At 43.5% G+C, this 17,237-nt stretch overlaps 2 protein-coding genes and 1 long non-coding RNA gene across 5 annotated transcripts; all 3 read left to right on the top strand.

Annotated features, from left to right (window-relative positions):
- The first annotated feature begins 571 nt into the window (after positions 1-571).
- LOC116224738 lies at positions 572-4,944 on the top strand. The gene is made up of 4 exons (XM_031585518.2): positions 572-883; positions 1,979-2,965; positions 3,267-3,521; positions 3,902-4,944. Exons 1-4 carry the CDS (start codon positions 742-744, stop codon positions 4,231-4,233), a joined length of 1,716 nt encoding a protein of 571 aa, XP_031441378.2. The 5' UTR covers positions 572-741; the 3' UTR covers positions 4,234-4,944.
- A 250-nt stretch (positions 4,945-5,194) lies between these two features.
- Positions 5,195-6,397, top strand: LOC116224698. Its single transcript, XR_004165700.1, has 3 exons — positions 5,195-5,250; positions 5,578-5,850; positions 6,175-6,397. It is a non-coding gene; the product is annotated as an uncharacterized LOC116224698 (long non-coding RNA).
- A 3,534-nt stretch (positions 6,398-9,931) lies between these two features.
- On the top strand, positions 9,932-16,904 carry LOC105907132. 3 transcript variants are annotated; one of them, XM_031585296.2, is made up of 8 exons: positions 9,932-10,068; positions 11,820-12,015; positions 12,205-12,355; positions 12,718-12,980; positions 13,428-13,604; positions 14,433-14,690; positions 15,107-15,418; positions 16,130-16,904. In XM_031585296.2, the coding sequence occupies exons 1-8, from the start codon at positions 9,989-9,991 to the stop codon at positions 16,706-16,708; spliced, it is 2,016 nt and encodes a 671-aa protein (XP_031441156.1). In that variant the 5' UTR covers positions 9,932-9,988; the 3' UTR covers positions 16,709-16,904. The 3 variants fall into 3 exon arrangements, with proteins under 3 accessions (XP_031441156.1, XP_031441155.1, XP_031441158.1); XM_031585295.2 differs by having other exon boundaries at positions 14,430-14,690; XM_031585298.2 differs by lacking the exon at positions 9,932-10,068 and adding an exon at positions 10,354-10,497 and having other exon boundaries at positions 14,430-14,690.
- The last annotated feature ends 333 nt before the right edge of the window (positions 16,905-17,237 follow it).

Raw genomic sequence — 17,237 nt, 5'->3', positions numbered from 1 at the left:
CTCTGTCTTTCTCTCTCTCTCTCTGTATGTATGTCTCTCTCTCTCTCTCTCTCTCTCTCTCTCTCTCCCTTTCTCTTTCTCACACACACACAGTCTTCCCTGCCAGCCTTTCACTTGAAAACACCAATGTGACTAAAGGCATTATATCCACTAGCGGGGCTTGATGTACGTGTTAAACATGAGCCCATTTCCGCATGCACATTCCCATTCCTATCGGTGCTGTTGATTGGTAGGTTTGGTTATTAATAAATGCCAGTAGAAATTGACCTAGAAAAGAAAATTCCATAGCACCTTTGGTTCAATTGCTAGTTGACCTACTCTTGATCAGTTTCTTAAAAAGTGTTCCTTTAATCAGTTTTGTGTTCAATACAAACAATTAAGAAATAATGGAGATGACTCCAAACAAATAAGAATTTTGACTTTTGTCCTTTCTTCCTTTCACAAGCCCAAGTTATTATGCAAGTCTATGTGAGAACAGGAAAAAGCCTGTGTGGAATATTATATATTATATATACATATGCAAGTCTATGTGAGAACAGGTAAAACCCTGTGTAGAATATTCTGGAGTGAAATGGGGCCTCTGATGCTGACCTGCAGTGACCAAAAGCCAGTTCTTGGTTCCCAAATATTAAATGTCGTTTTCACCCAGTGAGAAGAGATCAAAGGTGTACCTTTTTGTTTTGTTTGTTTTTTTGTTTCCTGTGCTTGCGAAATGATGTGATTGGCTGTTGGGTCTGCTCTATGCAAATGCAAGACACTATTAACATAACCCATGTCCAGCAAGACTTAGTGTTCAGTCACAGAGTTGGTGTTTCAGTCACAGCACACGTATGTGAATGTGTAGCAGCCAAAATGAGGATTGTCTTTTTGGTGCTTCTACTGGGTGAGTAGACTTTCCCTAGTAGTAGTAGTTTTATCCCGCTGTTTGGATTGTCTAACCAACTCTGATGTGTTTTTTTATATTGTGCTGTTTCTCATGTTGTGATGCTTCATCTCAACATTTAGTCACTGAAACTATTATTGGTATCAAGATTGCATCGTAGCATTTATTTACGAGAAGGAATTATCCAGGATTTGGCAGAGGTCATATTTGGAAAAGTAAGATGTATAAGACAAATAATGAATGCCATTTTAGTAGACAGTATGTGCATCCTTGGTCCTTACTAGCAAAGCAACGGCATTGCTTTGTAACACCAACACTCATGTCCTGTTATTGAATTTTGTCTAGATGTATAGCCGTGGTGATGTGCTGTCTAGATGTATAGCTGTGGCGATGTGCTTGTTGAGTAATTTTGTACTTGTGACTGACTGGGTTTAATTTACCAAAATGAGCCTAAATGTACACCCTGAATTTAGACTTTATGAAAGGAGCAATGCCATTTTGAATGATTAACTGAAGCATTTATTTGATCGTTGAGGTTGACATTTCGGAGAGGTTGTCATTGTAACGTAATCCTCAAACACAGCACAGTGCAAGTCTATGTAAATCATTTTAGGACTTCCTGGTATATCGTCCAAAACTCGCATGCAAAACTTTATTGCAAAACGCCAATATCAAGATCCTAAAAAGTAATTTGCATCAGACCATTTCCTCAAAGTACAGTACATTTCAAAGAGTGGTTTTATGCCAGTGTGTTTAATTAATTCTCTAAGGAACCACATTTAAATATGTATATAAATATATGTATATAAAAAATACACATTTGAATGACTTTGGATAAATACAAATGATAATGCATTGAAGTAGTGACTGCTTATTAACTCGTACAGTGTTTCTCATTTATACACTCTATGGTGTCCCATGACTGTACATCATTTCTCGATTACCAGGCTACACCAGTGAAATGATTTAATAATTGAATGAGCTCTGATGAGCTTATTGATGAGTAATTACAGCAGGTAACACTCTAAAAGATGCAGTGTTACATGCATTCAGGGGACAGACGCATGTCTTATCTTACCTTACCTTTCCCACCAGTTCCTCTGGGCTGGACGAAGCGTGAGTATTTCTTACAGTCCAATGCTTCCAGCTGGGAACTAGCTCGCCAGCACTGCCAGGTGTGCTACAGGGAGCTGGCCACCATCACGGCCGAGGACGCACGCCACATGCTGGAGAAACTGGACAACAGCAGCAGAGCTGTCTGGGTTGGTTTGCGGAGGAGGCTCAACGAAACCGTGGCATCCAACACCACCAACAGCACCGGCCCGGAGTCCCACTGGTTCAGTGGCACTGCTCCATGGTTCCAGTCGTCAAATGACACCAACGGCACGTGGTTCAGCTTTTTTGAGGGAAAGCTTCCATGGTCCCGCTGGGCCAATGGTGATCCAGTGACCTTCCAGAACTGGTATCCTGGTCGACCCGTTCCAAAGCCCAGGCCGGAACCGATCAAGTGTGATCCTAATGCGGGGGCCAGTACTTATACCACTACACCCAGCTATACCACAGAGAGTGGGTATTCCACAGTCGATGGGACTTCCACAACAGGAATGCCAAATCAGAACAGCACCAATGGCACCGCAGAGCAGAGGAATGACACATACATGTGTCCCCAGCTGAAGAAACTCCTCGAGTGTGTGGACGATCAAGGAGCAAAGGATGCTCTGAGCAGATATTTAAATCAGTCCTCAAATGCCACAACGCCCGGTTCAAATCAGACCGACTTAAATAGGTCCTTAAATGCCACAACGCCAGATCCGGCAGATCTGTACAGTGCTTTTCCTGGTACCATCCCAACCAGTACCTCAGCTCCAGGTACTACTTCCACTAGTGCTGCAACCAGTACCTCAGCTCCAAGTACTACCTTCACTAGTGCTGCTCCAACCACCTCTCCTTGTCCCAATGTCACCGACATCCGCGAAGCAGACCTTAATAGGTTTATTGAGGATGCTTGCTTGGTATTGCTTAGTTTTGGGCTGTGGTGGGAAAGGGCCTGTTCTGAAGTTTTACCTTACGTCTGTTATGATGGTAAGTGTGTTTGCCTTATGATATCCATCCTCATGAATTACTAGAATATAGCTTAAAATGATGGGATTGTTTGTAAAACTGGATGCTTCCTTAAATGATTTGTGATTATTGTAATTCCTGGTATCCTTTCATATTTTCTATTACCTTCTTACCACATACAAATAATTATAAAAAAAAAAATACAAAAAAGATATCCATCCTCATTTCTTCTTGCTCCTCATTATAATGTCTTCTAAACTGTTTTTTTTCACCGCTCTATGACAGTTTCTCTCGTCTCTCTTTCTCATCTTTCTGTATGCAGATCGTTTCTATGGTGAGGTGAACGTGTCTGACATCACATACACCAGTGCTGGCGTGAAGTGGTTGGAGGCGCCTGGTGCAATCTCAGGCTATAGGGTGGAAGTGAAAAGTGAAGAGCATAACTGGACTGAGACGCTAACTTCAAACCTAACCACACAGTTCCAAAACCTGACTGCCGGTACAAAGTACACAGTCTGTGTGTTCCCAATCAAATGTGGTCGGGATCTTAATCCCCAAACCACCTACTTCTACAGCCGTAAGTGGGAGCTCTCTTTTTATTTTGCTACTGTTAGCTCTTCAGATAATTGTGAGTAGACTTGTCAGTAAAACATAATTCACCATCATTTTTGGTTGAGGTGGTTGAAAGAGATGAACCTGCATGATTGAAGCAAGCTGCCTTCATGCAACTGGGAACCCAGACAGAAAAATATGCTGCCATCAACAAACCGTATTTCTTGCCTGAATGTATTTGGTACACAAGCGTATATCCCCTTTGTGATGACTACAGACACAGTTATATAATGTATGATTCTCAATGTGATTCTATCTTCCTCTTCCACTCTCTTCCGCTCTCTCTCTCTCTCTCTCTCTCTCTCTCTCTCTCTCTCTCTCTCTCACTCCCTCTCTCTCTCTCAGAGCCTGATCACATCCGGAACCTCACTCTTGTACAGATCCAAGAGACCTCTGTCACCTTGTCTTGGAGGCCACCCCCAGGTGGAATTGACATCTACCGGCTGTGCGTGTACAACAGCTCCCTTCAAATTTCATGCGTAAATATCACCTCAACCATCCACACTATCAAGGATCTGGTAGCAGGTGGGGAACACACCGTTGAGGTCAGTGCCGAGGTGGCCGACATGTCGATTCCTGGTCGGCGCTTCAACAAAACTTTCTTCACTAGTAAGTGTCCCTCTCCTTTTATCTGCTCCGCTCACTGTTCAGGAAGCATCGCTGGGCATCTCTATTAGACAGGGCAGAACAAATCAGCCAATCAGTGAGCATGGAGGGCCAGTGATGATATGACCTTGTTGGTCTGGTCTGTTGGTATTGTTGGTCAGTATTGCTAGTCACTCCCACCACTTGGGCAACCGAATGAACCAAGTTAGGATGGTGCTGACTTTTTGAAGAGCTATTGTAGACGCCAAGGACTGTTCACCCTCTTTTTAGAACTTTGACAGAAGAAACCATTTAGAAATCCACTGTTTAACATAACAATACTAATGTCTCCACAACTGTTTTCTCTTTTAGAACCAAATACAGTGAAGGAGCTTAATGTTACAAAACATTTCACCACTGGCTTCACGGTGGTTTGGAAACGACCAGATGGTGATGCCTCTTCTTACCGCGTCCTTGTGAACAGTCTTAATGGATCTATGGTTTCTAATGAAAGCACTCCCGACACTACATATAATGTCGAAGGAGTCATGTCTGGCTCTAAGTTCCTCATTAGTGTGGTGGCACAAGTACAAAACAAATCCCTGGAGGGAAAACCTCAAACCACTCACGGTTTCACAGGTAGGCCATTTTTCATTGAATGGTAACTATCCATTGAAAATCGTACAGATAAAAAAAAAAAGAATTCCTCACTCAGTCTTTCTCTAAGACAGACATGAAGTCATGCTGTCCATGCTTTTTACAGCCATTCAAATTCCCCAGGTGGGAGATGCATAAATGATGGTAACTCTTCTAAACAAGGATGCCTCTCTCTTCCTCTATATTTGCAGTTCCTAACCCTGTCAGTGACCTGAAATTAAATGCAACAGCTAACACCATTAACGCTGTGTGGAAAAAACCAGAAGGGGATTACTTGAACATCAGTGTGACACTCTATGATCCTGACGGCAACAAGGTTGAAAATAAAATGACACCAAATGCTTCCTATGTTTTCACTGACCTGAAAGCAGGAGCAAATTACACAGTGCAGGTCTACGTGCTTGGAGTCGGCAGCTATACAAGTATAAGCAAACAAAACTCCAACTTTACCTGTAAGTGAAACACCAAAAGCAGTTTAACAGCTAGTAGTGAGTGGATATGTCTTGTGTGCTTAAAATTAATTTCACTGAAATATAAAATGTGAGAAAGCACTTAATATTTAATTTATATTTAATTTATACTGACATTGATTCAATAATGGATTGCTCAAAGGTTTGTTTTTCTTTGCAATAATTGCAACAATAAGCAAGAAAAGGAATTTCCTTAATGTACCTTTTTATTGTATTCATTTTATAACCAATACCAAACTATATACATTGTATAAAATGTTTAGGATATTTGATTAGGTTGTGATTGACTTATTGTGTTCTCTATCGCAGTGCCAAATAAACCAAGGAATCTCGAAGTCATTTCAACAAATAAGACCTGGATCTCCCTGAAATGGGATGTACCAGACAAATCAGAGGGTGTGACGATACTCTACAATGTGAGCTACAAGACTAAGTTTTGGGGGGAATCAATGACTGTCCCCAATGTCAAAGCCACCAATGTCACACTGGAAAACTTAAGGCCTGGAACAACATATGACTTTACTGTCAATGTATTTGCTGGAAACCGGTCCAGTGAAGGTGTTTCAGTCTCAGGCAAGACAGGTAGATACTGCTCTTTGTGCAACAGGTGCACCTGTACTGTAAGACCCTTCTGATGGTCTCCTGTTGGAGCTGTTAACAGTGGTTATATGTACAACAATCATGTCTTTATTTCAAAGACATACGCAATTGCTTAATGTTAACATTTTATAATTTGACACTAAATATTTCAGTCATCTTTTGATGTCTTGTTCGCTGTGTTTTCCCTTTATCTGCCTTCATTTACCCAAGACTTGTTTATTTGTTTTCACTGTCTAACGTTTGTATCCCTCTCTCCTCTTGTGTTCCCTATGTGAATCGCCATATCACACGCTTTGTGGTTCACAGTACCAAACATAAGGAACATCACATTTACGATGCTGTGCTCCTCCAATCAAACTCTGGGCTGTTGGAAAGACGCTGCCCAAACCAAACTTTTAGAGACGGTGAGGCATGAGCATCAGACTAGAGGCTTGGATTGTTGCTGTTCTAGGGTTTAGGCGTGCACCGTGCTGCTAAACACATTATGAACAGACATAAGAGAAGATTCAGCTTTGAATAGAGTAAAAAAAACTGCAGGAGTGAAGCAACCCCAAACTTATCAACATTGTTTTTCTTTTTACAGTTGAAGTATACATTTGGAACGAAGCTGAACGGAGTTTTCTGGGAGCTTGAATGGAAAAAACTAGGCTAAAGTGTGATGGACTACAATATAATTGAATATTCTCCACACACACACACACAACTACTGATATGAAATTCAATTTAAAAAAAATTATGTACATACATGTAACAACACATGATTTTTCTTTGCTTGTCTCACTCTTTATGCTTTACTACTCCTGATGGATGGTAACATATCTGTTGGCAGCAATTACGTATTACAATCAAACTAATTACACTAAAGTAATGAACCAATACCACTTATATCTAGCTAATCTTCCTCTGTGTTGGAAAAAATTAGAAATATGTGACTGGAGTTCGCAGAGTAGCCTATTTTCTACACCTATTTTTACATTTAAATAGTTACCCACAAATAGTTACATAGTTATGTATTTTTTTTTATTTAAACTTTCATATTTTATGTTACTGTGAGACATGAAATCTGTTTCCAGGAATTGGTAAATTCTCAATGCAATGCACATGATATCTGTGTGAAAATAAATCAATTTAGGGTCTTCAGTTGGTGATAGGTGATATTCTCTGTTTTCTTTTTAAAAAGTGCAATGTATATTGTATCTGTGCTTTTAATCATATGTTGCATTAACATTGCATCAGCTTTCCAAAGTCTTGTCACAGCATTTAGTGTTCTAAAAAGTTTCAATATTCAACTTAGTTGCTCTATTAAAAGTGGTTTTTGAGGTCCTGCTGAAAGTTTTAAGAGGTCCTGCTGAAACAATCGCTGGTAGTCATAAGTTGTTGGTGGTACTGACCAGTAACCACTGACTAACCAGTCTCCTAGTGCTGTGTGAAAATAAATCAATTTAAAGTCTGAAGTTTGTGACGGGTGATATTCTTTAGAGGGGTGGTACCAATGACTGTAAAAAAAACACAGACAGCGTACACTCAGTCAAAAGCCACTGGAAGGAACTAAAAAATGGCAAAGATGGTCGGTTCTGGGCGGACCTGGACGATTTTCTGTTTACTATGCATACCCTGGCTCCAGACCATTCAGTTAGGAGTTGGGGTGCTCCTCCTCCTGCTCCGCCGGTAGTCCACCACGAGCTCCTTGGTCTCTCTAACTCTCAGCTGGAGGCGATCGGTGCCACACCACCCCACACAACTCTCCACCAGAGCGTAGATGTCCTCTCCTCTTTTACTGGTCTGAGGGGTGTTACAACAAGACTTCACAGGACTCTTTCTTCTCCTTGTTGAAGAACCTTACATAAACTAACAGCTGAGCATTGTCACAAACATCAGTGGACTCATCTACAGCTAAATGATCAGGATTACAGATGAAATATGTAAGGAATAATGGGTTGCACAGCATTATATAAAGAATATACACCATCATATAAATAATGTTTTTTTATACAAATGAGGGAGTAAAAGTATGAAGTATAGAGACATCTAAAATAAATAAAATAGCCATGTCTTGTGTGCCTCTATTTCTTGTATTCTGTATGAAATGTAACTTGATGTGAAGTTAGTTGCATTTCATATGTAGTCCCGCGTAAAGATTTTAAATGTTTTACTTTGCAACCTTTAAGTCTATACTTATACATTGAATTAAATAAATAAACATAGGCTATACTTTGACACCAACCTACTTTTACATGTAAACTGTTGGGCTATCTCGGTTTCACTATGCCTTTCAAAACAATGGGCTACTTAATTTTTTCTTTAGTCTGATCTGACTAACGTAACTTTATGCTGTAGATCAGGGGCTTTCAGCCCAAGGACCCTTGGCAGAGAGAGACACTAAGCAGGGACCCCCACCGCCTCAAATTTAGGCCTGATATTCATATATTTTATTTGGAAGTGTCAGTCACACACACACACACACACTACCCTACACATGAACAGAATTACACATCATCTGTTAAACACAACTTGCTTCAATTTGTTCTGTTTATTATTGACATTTTTTCTCCCTTACAGTTAGCCATCACTCTGTATTAAATTCAGGAGGAACAAATAACTGAGTAGCTTGAGAAGCTTAAGTATGGATGAAATATCTAATACCTAGTGAGAGGCCTGACCCTGGTGAGTGGCACAGAGCTTGTCTATTCTGGGGCAGACGGAGGTTGTGAGGAATGATGTTGAGGGCTGTATCAGGCACCTAGCTGAAAAACGGGTGGAAATTGATGATGCAAAGTGCTTTGATCAGGTCACCAATCTGAAGAAATTCATTGAGAGGAGTAACAGTGATGGAGATTTCAGTGATCTACAAGCACGCCAGAGGTGGACCAAATTCCTTGAAAGATCAAAGTGCTTTGATCAGGTCACCAATCTGAAGAAATTCATTGAGAGGAGTAACAGTGATGGAGATTTCAGTGATCTACAAGCACACCAGAGGTGGACCAAATTCCTTGAAAGATCCAAAAGTGTTGATTTTCATTCAGAGCTGCTTAAGATGGCACCGTTTTTTTTTTTTTTGCCATACCTGCTCACAATGCAAATGTCGAGTGATTTTTTTCACTGATGCAAGCCAAATGGACCAAGGAGAGGAATCACTTGTCTGTTGATTCACTTAAGGGGATTATGTGCACCCAGTACAATTTCAAACACATGACCTGCAAGGACTTTGATGCCTACTTGATGAGTAATCGTCGACTGTTGGGAAAGATTCAATCTTCAGAAAAATATGCCAAACCACATCAGGAGGACTGAAAAGTGTCTTCATTTTCTTATTTTAATATGTGACCATATAAAGAAAATATGTATATATTTTAATCATTATTGCTTTAATATATGGACAAACATTGAGAAGACACACATTAAAGACATTAAAGAACCACTGAAAGCCACAGAAGCACTGGACTAAATGCCACAGAATTTTTTTTACTTTTGCACTTTGTTTTAATCTTACTATTTAAAGATTCAGTGGGGAACTTCAGTTTAAGTAGGCCTATACTGGCAAACCGTTGTTAACCTGTTATTGGATACTTTTTGTTGGAACTGTTAAACTGCCTAGACTGAGTTTTACTGTCTGTAGAGGCGCAAAAGACCAGGTTTTTAAAACATTATTACCAAGAAAACATTATCAAGGCTTTGGTTTAGTTTAGGTTTCCCTACCATAGACATGTTAACCTTTCCTGCTCTGTCTCTGACCGTAGTCGGAGATTACAGGCGTGACTCTGATCACTGCTCCAGGACGAAGTGTTGTAGCCTACATTCTTAACTTCGGGGTTAACTCCCTTTCCTTTCTGTTTGCAGTTGATGAGTAAATAAATGGCAACTTGATTCTGTCTGAGGATTTATTCTCCACACTGGTTTAATGTTACAGCAACACAACTTTTGCTCCGGTCCGATCTATTCGTATACGTCCCAGTTCTCTCTCTCTCTCTCTCTTCCTCGCTCGCTCTACCACACCGACCCTGTACGTGCTGCTCTTAAAGGAGCCGCACCATTGTACAACACATATACACAGACGCAACATTGGCCTTTGGATCGTACGTCAACCTCGCCGCCATATTGGAGAGGTGATCATTGCCTCAAGATGCCTCACTGGTGTGTAGCTTGGGGCTGTACGAACAGCCGAACAATCCAAACAAGATCGCGTGGAATTACCTTTCACAAGTAAGACTGAACAATTGTTTCTGGTTGTATATATGTCTATGCTCCCTACAGTAATTTCATATTTCAGCTTCGAGTTATGAATCACATGATGTAGGCTAGTGATTTTGAATCCACCCCACATTGTTACATGAAAACAGACACAAAACATTGGATGACATTAATCCGGTTAGGATATAGCTCAACACACCTATAAGGTTATGGTGGACAGTCTCGGGGCTTGTCATAAACAAACCCGTCGGCGGCCCATTGGCGTCGTCTGGCTCATATGTAAACGGCGCCGCCATATTGAACCGGGTAACTCGTTAGCATTTGTGGAAACCACTCAAACAATAGTTTCTAAGTAGAAAACATGCCGGACAGTTGTTCTTCATGGGATTGTAAAAATCATCGGACATCACAAATTGGACGTATGGGAATTACCTTTCACAGGTAAGACTGGACAATTGTTTTATTTGTGTTTGGTAATTATAACATCATCAAAGTTGAGTGCTAATGTTAAATAGCCTAAATAATAGTCAGTCACCAGTGTGTGTGGGTGACAGGTGAGTGCCAGAGCACATCTCTTTTTGAATGCACGTTTGTTCAAAGATTTTAGGGTTGTCCATCCCTCCTTTCCTCCGTGGATTCCAGTTAAAAACACGAGGAAAGGAAACAAAGGAGGGAGGGGGGCGTATTGACAAGTAACTTTATAGATTCATATGTATCATATATGTTGTGACTGACGTTTAAATTGGCCTGCAAAAGTCATGTCGAAACAGGAATATCTATCCTCGGAATTTGCGCTTTTAAATATTTAAAATAGTGCTTCGCCGTTATTAGGTAGGAATCTGGTAGGATTGTTCTTCAGTCACCTGTTGGACATTGACGTTTTACACGCCAGGTATCGTAAAACCGTTATTGATGGCTAAAATAACGTTAACGTTACATGAACATTAAGTCAGATTATACTTTATAGAGTGTGAGTGGTTTGCTTGTTATGCGTATGGCGTTCTAACGGTATACTTTAACAAACATGCCTTGTTTTAAGTTATGGGTAAAGTACAGAGCGGTTTCTTGCGGAGCTGTAATCATTGCATGCCGTTAGCTAGCTAACTATACCCAGTTAGTTCACTTTGATTATCAGCGCTTAGAGGCCTACAAATGGCGCAGACAGAGACTGTTAGCATTCTGCCCGTCAGTAACAATAATGATCTAACACATTTGTACACATTTGAAGTCTCCTTGGGCGCCGGCTATTTGAAAATAGTTCCACACAGACAAGGCAGCTTTTCAAATGTTGCTCCACTTTGCAATCAACCAAAGTAAATGTATGCTGACCTCACTCTACCAATTGCATCTCCAATTCAGGGAGAAAACCTGCCAGGGCTTTGAATAGTCAACACAACTTCTGTGACAACTTGTCCCAAACTCTCTAATTAACTAATCAGGTCTACATCTCAAGGCTGCTTAAATATTACCCGTACACTTAAGCGCAAATTAAGCTTTATCTTTATCATAATATCTTTATATATTATAATATCTGTATTTTGTTTTTGCCACACCATTGGCGTCTCCAGGTCTTACAAGCAAACTAGTCCAAGCAGGACTCACACACACACACACACACACACACACACACACACACACACACACACACACACACACACACACACACACACACACACACACACACACACACACACACCACTCCCTGTATATGTATTGGTAATGTGATGAACCAGTGTTGAAGCACTCTGCTGCCTTCCCTGCAGGTTTCCAAAGGACCCAACCAGGAGGCTTCAGTGGTGTGCAGCTATGGGCAGACGGAGCTCAGACCACCGGCTGTGGAGCCCCTCTATCAATAGTGTCCTATGCAGCAAGCACTTCACCCCAGACATGCTTGACTGCACAGGCCAAACCATTCGCCTGAGAAATAATGCCATACCTACTCTCTTCGATGCCCAGAAGGTATGGGCAACTCTCAACTAAGCATTGATTTATAAACCATATTGAAAGATTCCACGTTTCCCCTATCTGTCATTGTATGTATTTATTTCACTCTTCAGATCACTCTTACCTTCAGAGTTAGAATTCCCTTATGATCCAATGGGAATATTTAGCTAATCTTTTCCTCCTGCCTGATTCATGTCCTCACAGATGAGGAGAAAGAGACTTCAAGAAGCAAAGAAGAAGTCTAAGGTCTCCCAGACAGTCTCCGATGTAATAGAGGCTCAAAAAAGACAGATAGGAAGACGAAGGCGGGGCAGAGACCGAAACCAAAGCACAGAGGACGCAGCAGAGATCACAGGTGAGGCTCCTTACTGGGAAGTTGGGAGGTAAGCAAGATGAAGGAAGAAGGATCTTCTTTACCTTTGGGTATGAAGAAAAAAGAAAAAAGTGCAGACCATGTTAGGCTTGTGTGTGTGATGAAACACACTGCCCAACCCCCCTAAATCTGTCTTTGGAAAATACTGTATATCTTTAAAGGAAGTCTCCATCTTTCTGCTATGCTTTCACAATCTTTCTGTGTCTTCTCCCTCAGTCCTTCTCTGTCTGTCGTCTTGTCTCATTTGCCTACCTGTACCCACTTCTACCCTCTGTCGCTCTCTCTCTGTCTCTCTCTGTCTCTCTCTCTCTCTCTCTCTCTGTCTCTCTCTCTCTGTCCTCCAGAGTCTCCGCCTGGTCTAGGGGACCTTGCCCTAGCAGCCGAACTGATGGAGCTGGTGAGCAGTACCGTGACCCAGCTCCAGAGGAACGTGCAACTCAGCCGGGCCCTGCACAACGACCACAGCTCCCTGCCCATCCCCTCCGACCCGGCCAGGCTCTGCGCTTTGGTTCACGGCCTGGCCAAGGACAAGCACCGCCAGGAGGAGGCACTCCTCAGCCTGCGCAAAAACCTGATGGTCAAGGAACAGCAGCTGCAGAAAAACAAGGTAAAACGGAGCTTCACAGAGGTTGATGTTGCTTTTCTTGTCCTCTTACAGTCTGCTGGGGTAGGTTAAAAGTGAGATTAGTGATTTTAATTACAAAAGGGCTTTGATTCTCTCTCTCTCTCTCTCTCTCTCCCTCCCTCTCCCGCCCTTCTCTCTCGGTTGTGTGAAGTTGGACAAAACAGAAAGCCCGGCACAAAAGTGGTCTTGCTGGGTTGTGTGTGTGTTTTTGGATGAAAAGGTTTGAATACTGGTGCAATAAACAAGCGTTTTAAACCTGTCTCCCCTCTCCTATCTCGCTACCTCCCACCTCCCTCTCGTCCCCCATCTCTCTCCTTCCCTCTTTACCTCCCCTCTCTCCCTCTCCTTCCCTTTCTATCTCTCCATCTCTCCATCTCTCTCTCTCTCTCTCTCTCTCTCTCTCCCTCTCTCCCTCTGTCCGTCCCTCAGGTGGAGTGGGAGGCTGAGCAGCCGGCCCAGGAGGTGAAGATCGCTGCTCTGGCGCGACAGCTGCAGAAGGAGCATCAGGAGAATGTACTCCTGCGGAGGCAGCTCAGGGAGGCCACAGAGCAGCTGCAGAGCAGCACCGACGCTGTGCTCCTCCTCAGCTCCAGCATGCGAAAGCAGGTAAAGCTGGGCGTAGACCACAACACGCTTAGAGCACAGGTGTGAATGGCACACCTTGCAGACTGATGTTTTTGCCCAATTATCATAAGCATAAATCATGCTTAGGTCACACACTGCCCGACTTAATAATCGTAGAACCAAGTCGTGATTGAGTTGTGTCTGTGGTCATTCACAACCCGACTTCCAAATCACAGGAAAGAGTGGCCGTCCTATTTTAAGGTGACGAAAATGTCCTTTTTTTCTTTTGCCGGTGATAGGAAGACATTTTCTGATAGGATTAGTTGACTCTCTCGATTGTCAGGTTGATAAAATCAAACATGTCTGAAATACTCCTGACTCCAACAGTCGTAGTCAACTGCAAAGAAGTGGAATCTGTGCCCATCATAGACTACCCGATAATCTGTGAAACATGTTGACGCCGCCTGGCCGAAGATGGCAGATTCAAGCAGACAATTGTGGAGTTAGTCGATTGCAAATGGTGGCCAAAATTGGGGTAGAAGTCAAGTGGAGCAATCCAATCTCAGTTTACAGCAGATGAAGAGAGCAAGGATTGGACAGGGGCACAGAGGACGTAGATCAAAATGACCTTGAAGAGAGGTTTGGTCAGCTCGTAGTAATAGTTGAAGTCTATGAGATTTTGTTTGCATTATTAGGTGGATTTTTGTTTAGTTTTGTTGAGAACTTTGAGTAGGAACAGTGCCATAAAGCATAGCTACATTGCTGCTAGTAATAGCATATGGATATATCTCAATGCTTTTAGTTTTATTCATGAATGCTCATCTCACTCCTTTTCTCTCCCTCCCATTTCTCCGCCCCATCGTTAAGAAGCGGCCTCAAGCCAAGCGTCCAGCCGCCGCCCTCAGTGCCCGCGCCCTCAGCCGCGGCCACCCTAGGTGGCTGCGCTTTTACACAGGCTTCAGGTCCTACGCCCGCTTCCAGGCTTTTCTCGCCTTCCTGCAGAGTGCCGACGGCACCATGCTGGCACAGAGCTGCCTCAGCGAGGCAGAGGAAGGAGTGGAGGAGGAGGATGAGGAGGAAGAGGAGACCGAGGAGAAAAGAATGTCAGACAAGGATGTGATTCACCAGGCAAGGGCATGGATTATGGGCAATATTTGATTCATATTACATCAGATGTTTGGTTTTGTGTAATACTTCTTACGTATGTGAGTCGCTTGACATTCTACTTTGGCTTGACTAGTCATTTGAAGTCGAGGTTTACACGAACTTTATCGGTTTCAGAGGGCATGGAAGATTAATTGTGTGATTTTGCAGTTTCAGTGAAAATCCTCTAGGTGTCTCCCTTTGCTATTGTAATGATGGGTCTTCGTGTGAAACAAAGTAAAGAGCAGTGGTGGGAGTAAGGGACTTTTATTAGCTATTTTCAAAGTATTTAACTAAAATGCACAGATAAACACCAAAATGTTTTTTTTATCTCGCATGTAAAAAGAAAAGATGAAACCCTCTTGTTTTTGTGCCTAACCCTCCACATTACCCCCCCGCAGGATTCGACCCCGCCCCCCCAGCACAACAACCACGCCCTCTTTCCTGATGATGACGAGGAGGAGGAGGATGAAGAGCAGGAGGCCACGGGCGAGTCGGTGCGGCGGAGGCTCCTGGCCCAGTTGCGCGTGACCAGCCGGCCGGCGAGCGTCCACCGCGTGCTGGGCCCCGAGGACCAGCTGCTGCTGGTGCTGACGCGCCTGCGCCTGGGCCTGCTGCTGCACGACCTGGCCTTCCGCTTCCACGTGGCCGAGGCCACCGCCTCACGCGTCTGGGGACACTGGCTGGGGCTCATGCAGCGCCGACTGCAGCAGGTGGGGACGGGGGGGGGGGGGGGGGGGACAGGTGTGAAGAGGCTGAGAAATACCGTGGCTACATTTACATGTATTTACATTCACATTGGGCCTGACAAATCATATCACCAGGCACACCAAACTGATATACCAAAGCTACAGAAGGGCACAGGGTCACGTGGCAATTGTGTTATTTTTGCCACATTTCTAGAAGATGATTGCCATTATTCTTGTGATGTTATGACATGTTAAGTGGCCTCTGTAACCTGCTGGATCCCATTGGTTGTGGTTTGGGGTCACTTCTAGCAATCTAACTACTGGAAAGACATGCAAACACCAACAACAGCACAGTTAGCATTGATAAAATGGTTGCTGGCATGTTCATTCATTTTTGCTTGGCGATATACTCGGTGAGGTCTTGCTGTGAAAGCCTTTTTTGGTCTGACCCAAATCACAGAAAGGCATAGTTGATAGCCTAGGCAGCTAGTTCAAATAACAGGTGTGTTTATCGGTCCTTCATATGACCATACACCACATATACAATTAATTGGAAGATGATAACAGTACTAGTCAACTGTAAAAAAACAAAAACATGCTTAACAAAGTGGCAAATTGCATAATGCCTCTTTAACCAGGGTGCTATTCATGGTCTGTGATTTTCGCGCTCTCACACTCACACACTCCCTCACTCACACTCTGTCTGTCTGTCTGTCTGTCTCCCTTCCTCGTCAGGTCCCTGTGCGCTGCAGCCAGCATTACATCTCCCAGTTCAAGCCTCAGCACTCCCTCTCCCTGGGGCCTGGCCACCAGCTGGCCGTGCTCGAGTGCTCAGACCTCCTCTTCGACGCCCTGTTCCGCGACCGCCAGCGCGTGGCCCGAGGTACGATACCGCCCCGCAGGGCCGTGGCGTCAAAGACGCCTCTGCACTCCCCTCAGCCCTACCGTCACCTGTGGCCCCAGCGGGGCTGTGCCCTGGCCTCTCCCGAGGGCCACCTGGGCTTCTGCAGCTCCAGTCGGCTGCAGGAGTGGGAGGACTGGGCCGCCAAGCCTGACGGACCCGTGCCCGCCGCCCTCCCTACCCTCCCTGCTTACCTGGTGGGCAACGAGAGGGGGGTTGTGCCCGTGCCCGCTGAGGGCGTACCTTGCCTGGAGGTCCTGAGTGTCCGTTCGCTGACGGATAAAGCGCTCACCTTCCGCTACCTGCGGACGGTTCACACCCAGACCCAGGGCTCCGTCATCCAGATGGACCGGGCCTGGGAGGTGTGTTGTTACCTGGCCTGCCTACTGCACCAGCCAATGGGGCTGAGGTAGGGGCGGGGGTTAGCATTGTAATTTAGGAAGGGTGGCAAAGCAGGGACAAAAAGGGGCTGATAAAAACTTGAAATGTCTTTTTACCTCTGGAAATTAATTTTTGTTATTTCTTTTGATACTGACTGTACACTAATGATTTTGAGTTTGTATATGCTTGTTATAAAGTTTTAAAAAAAATATTTTGCATTGTTTGGTACGTTTACTACTGTTTCAGTTAATTTGATGGATAAATTATTTTTTACATACCGTATACACACATGTACTAAAGCAGATGGTAAATTTCAAGTACAGTTGAATGGCCAGGCCTAGAGAAACTAAAATTGACTTAAAATTATTGTACCAGAAACGCACCAGACTAGTTATAGTTCATCCCTAGATGCACAAGCAACTTAAGCTCCTTCAGATCTAGGTGTTGTCTGCAGATTGATCGATAAGGCTATCAGGGGTATCAGTCAAAATACTGGCAATGGGTCCAACATTGAACTAAGAATGAGAAAAGTCTAGATTGCCGAGCTGAGCTCCAAACTAT

This window comes from Clupea harengus, chromosome 18 (assembly GCF_900700415.2).
Source record: "Clupea harengus chromosome 18, Ch_v2.0.2, whole genome shotgun sequence".
NCBI classification, from domain to species: domain Eukaryota; kingdom Metazoa; phylum Chordata; class Actinopteri; order Clupeiformes; family Clupeidae; genus Clupea; species Clupea harengus.
The sequence above is the reverse complement of the archived record's forward strand: the minus strand, read 5'-3'. Positions and strand labels throughout refer to the sequence as shown.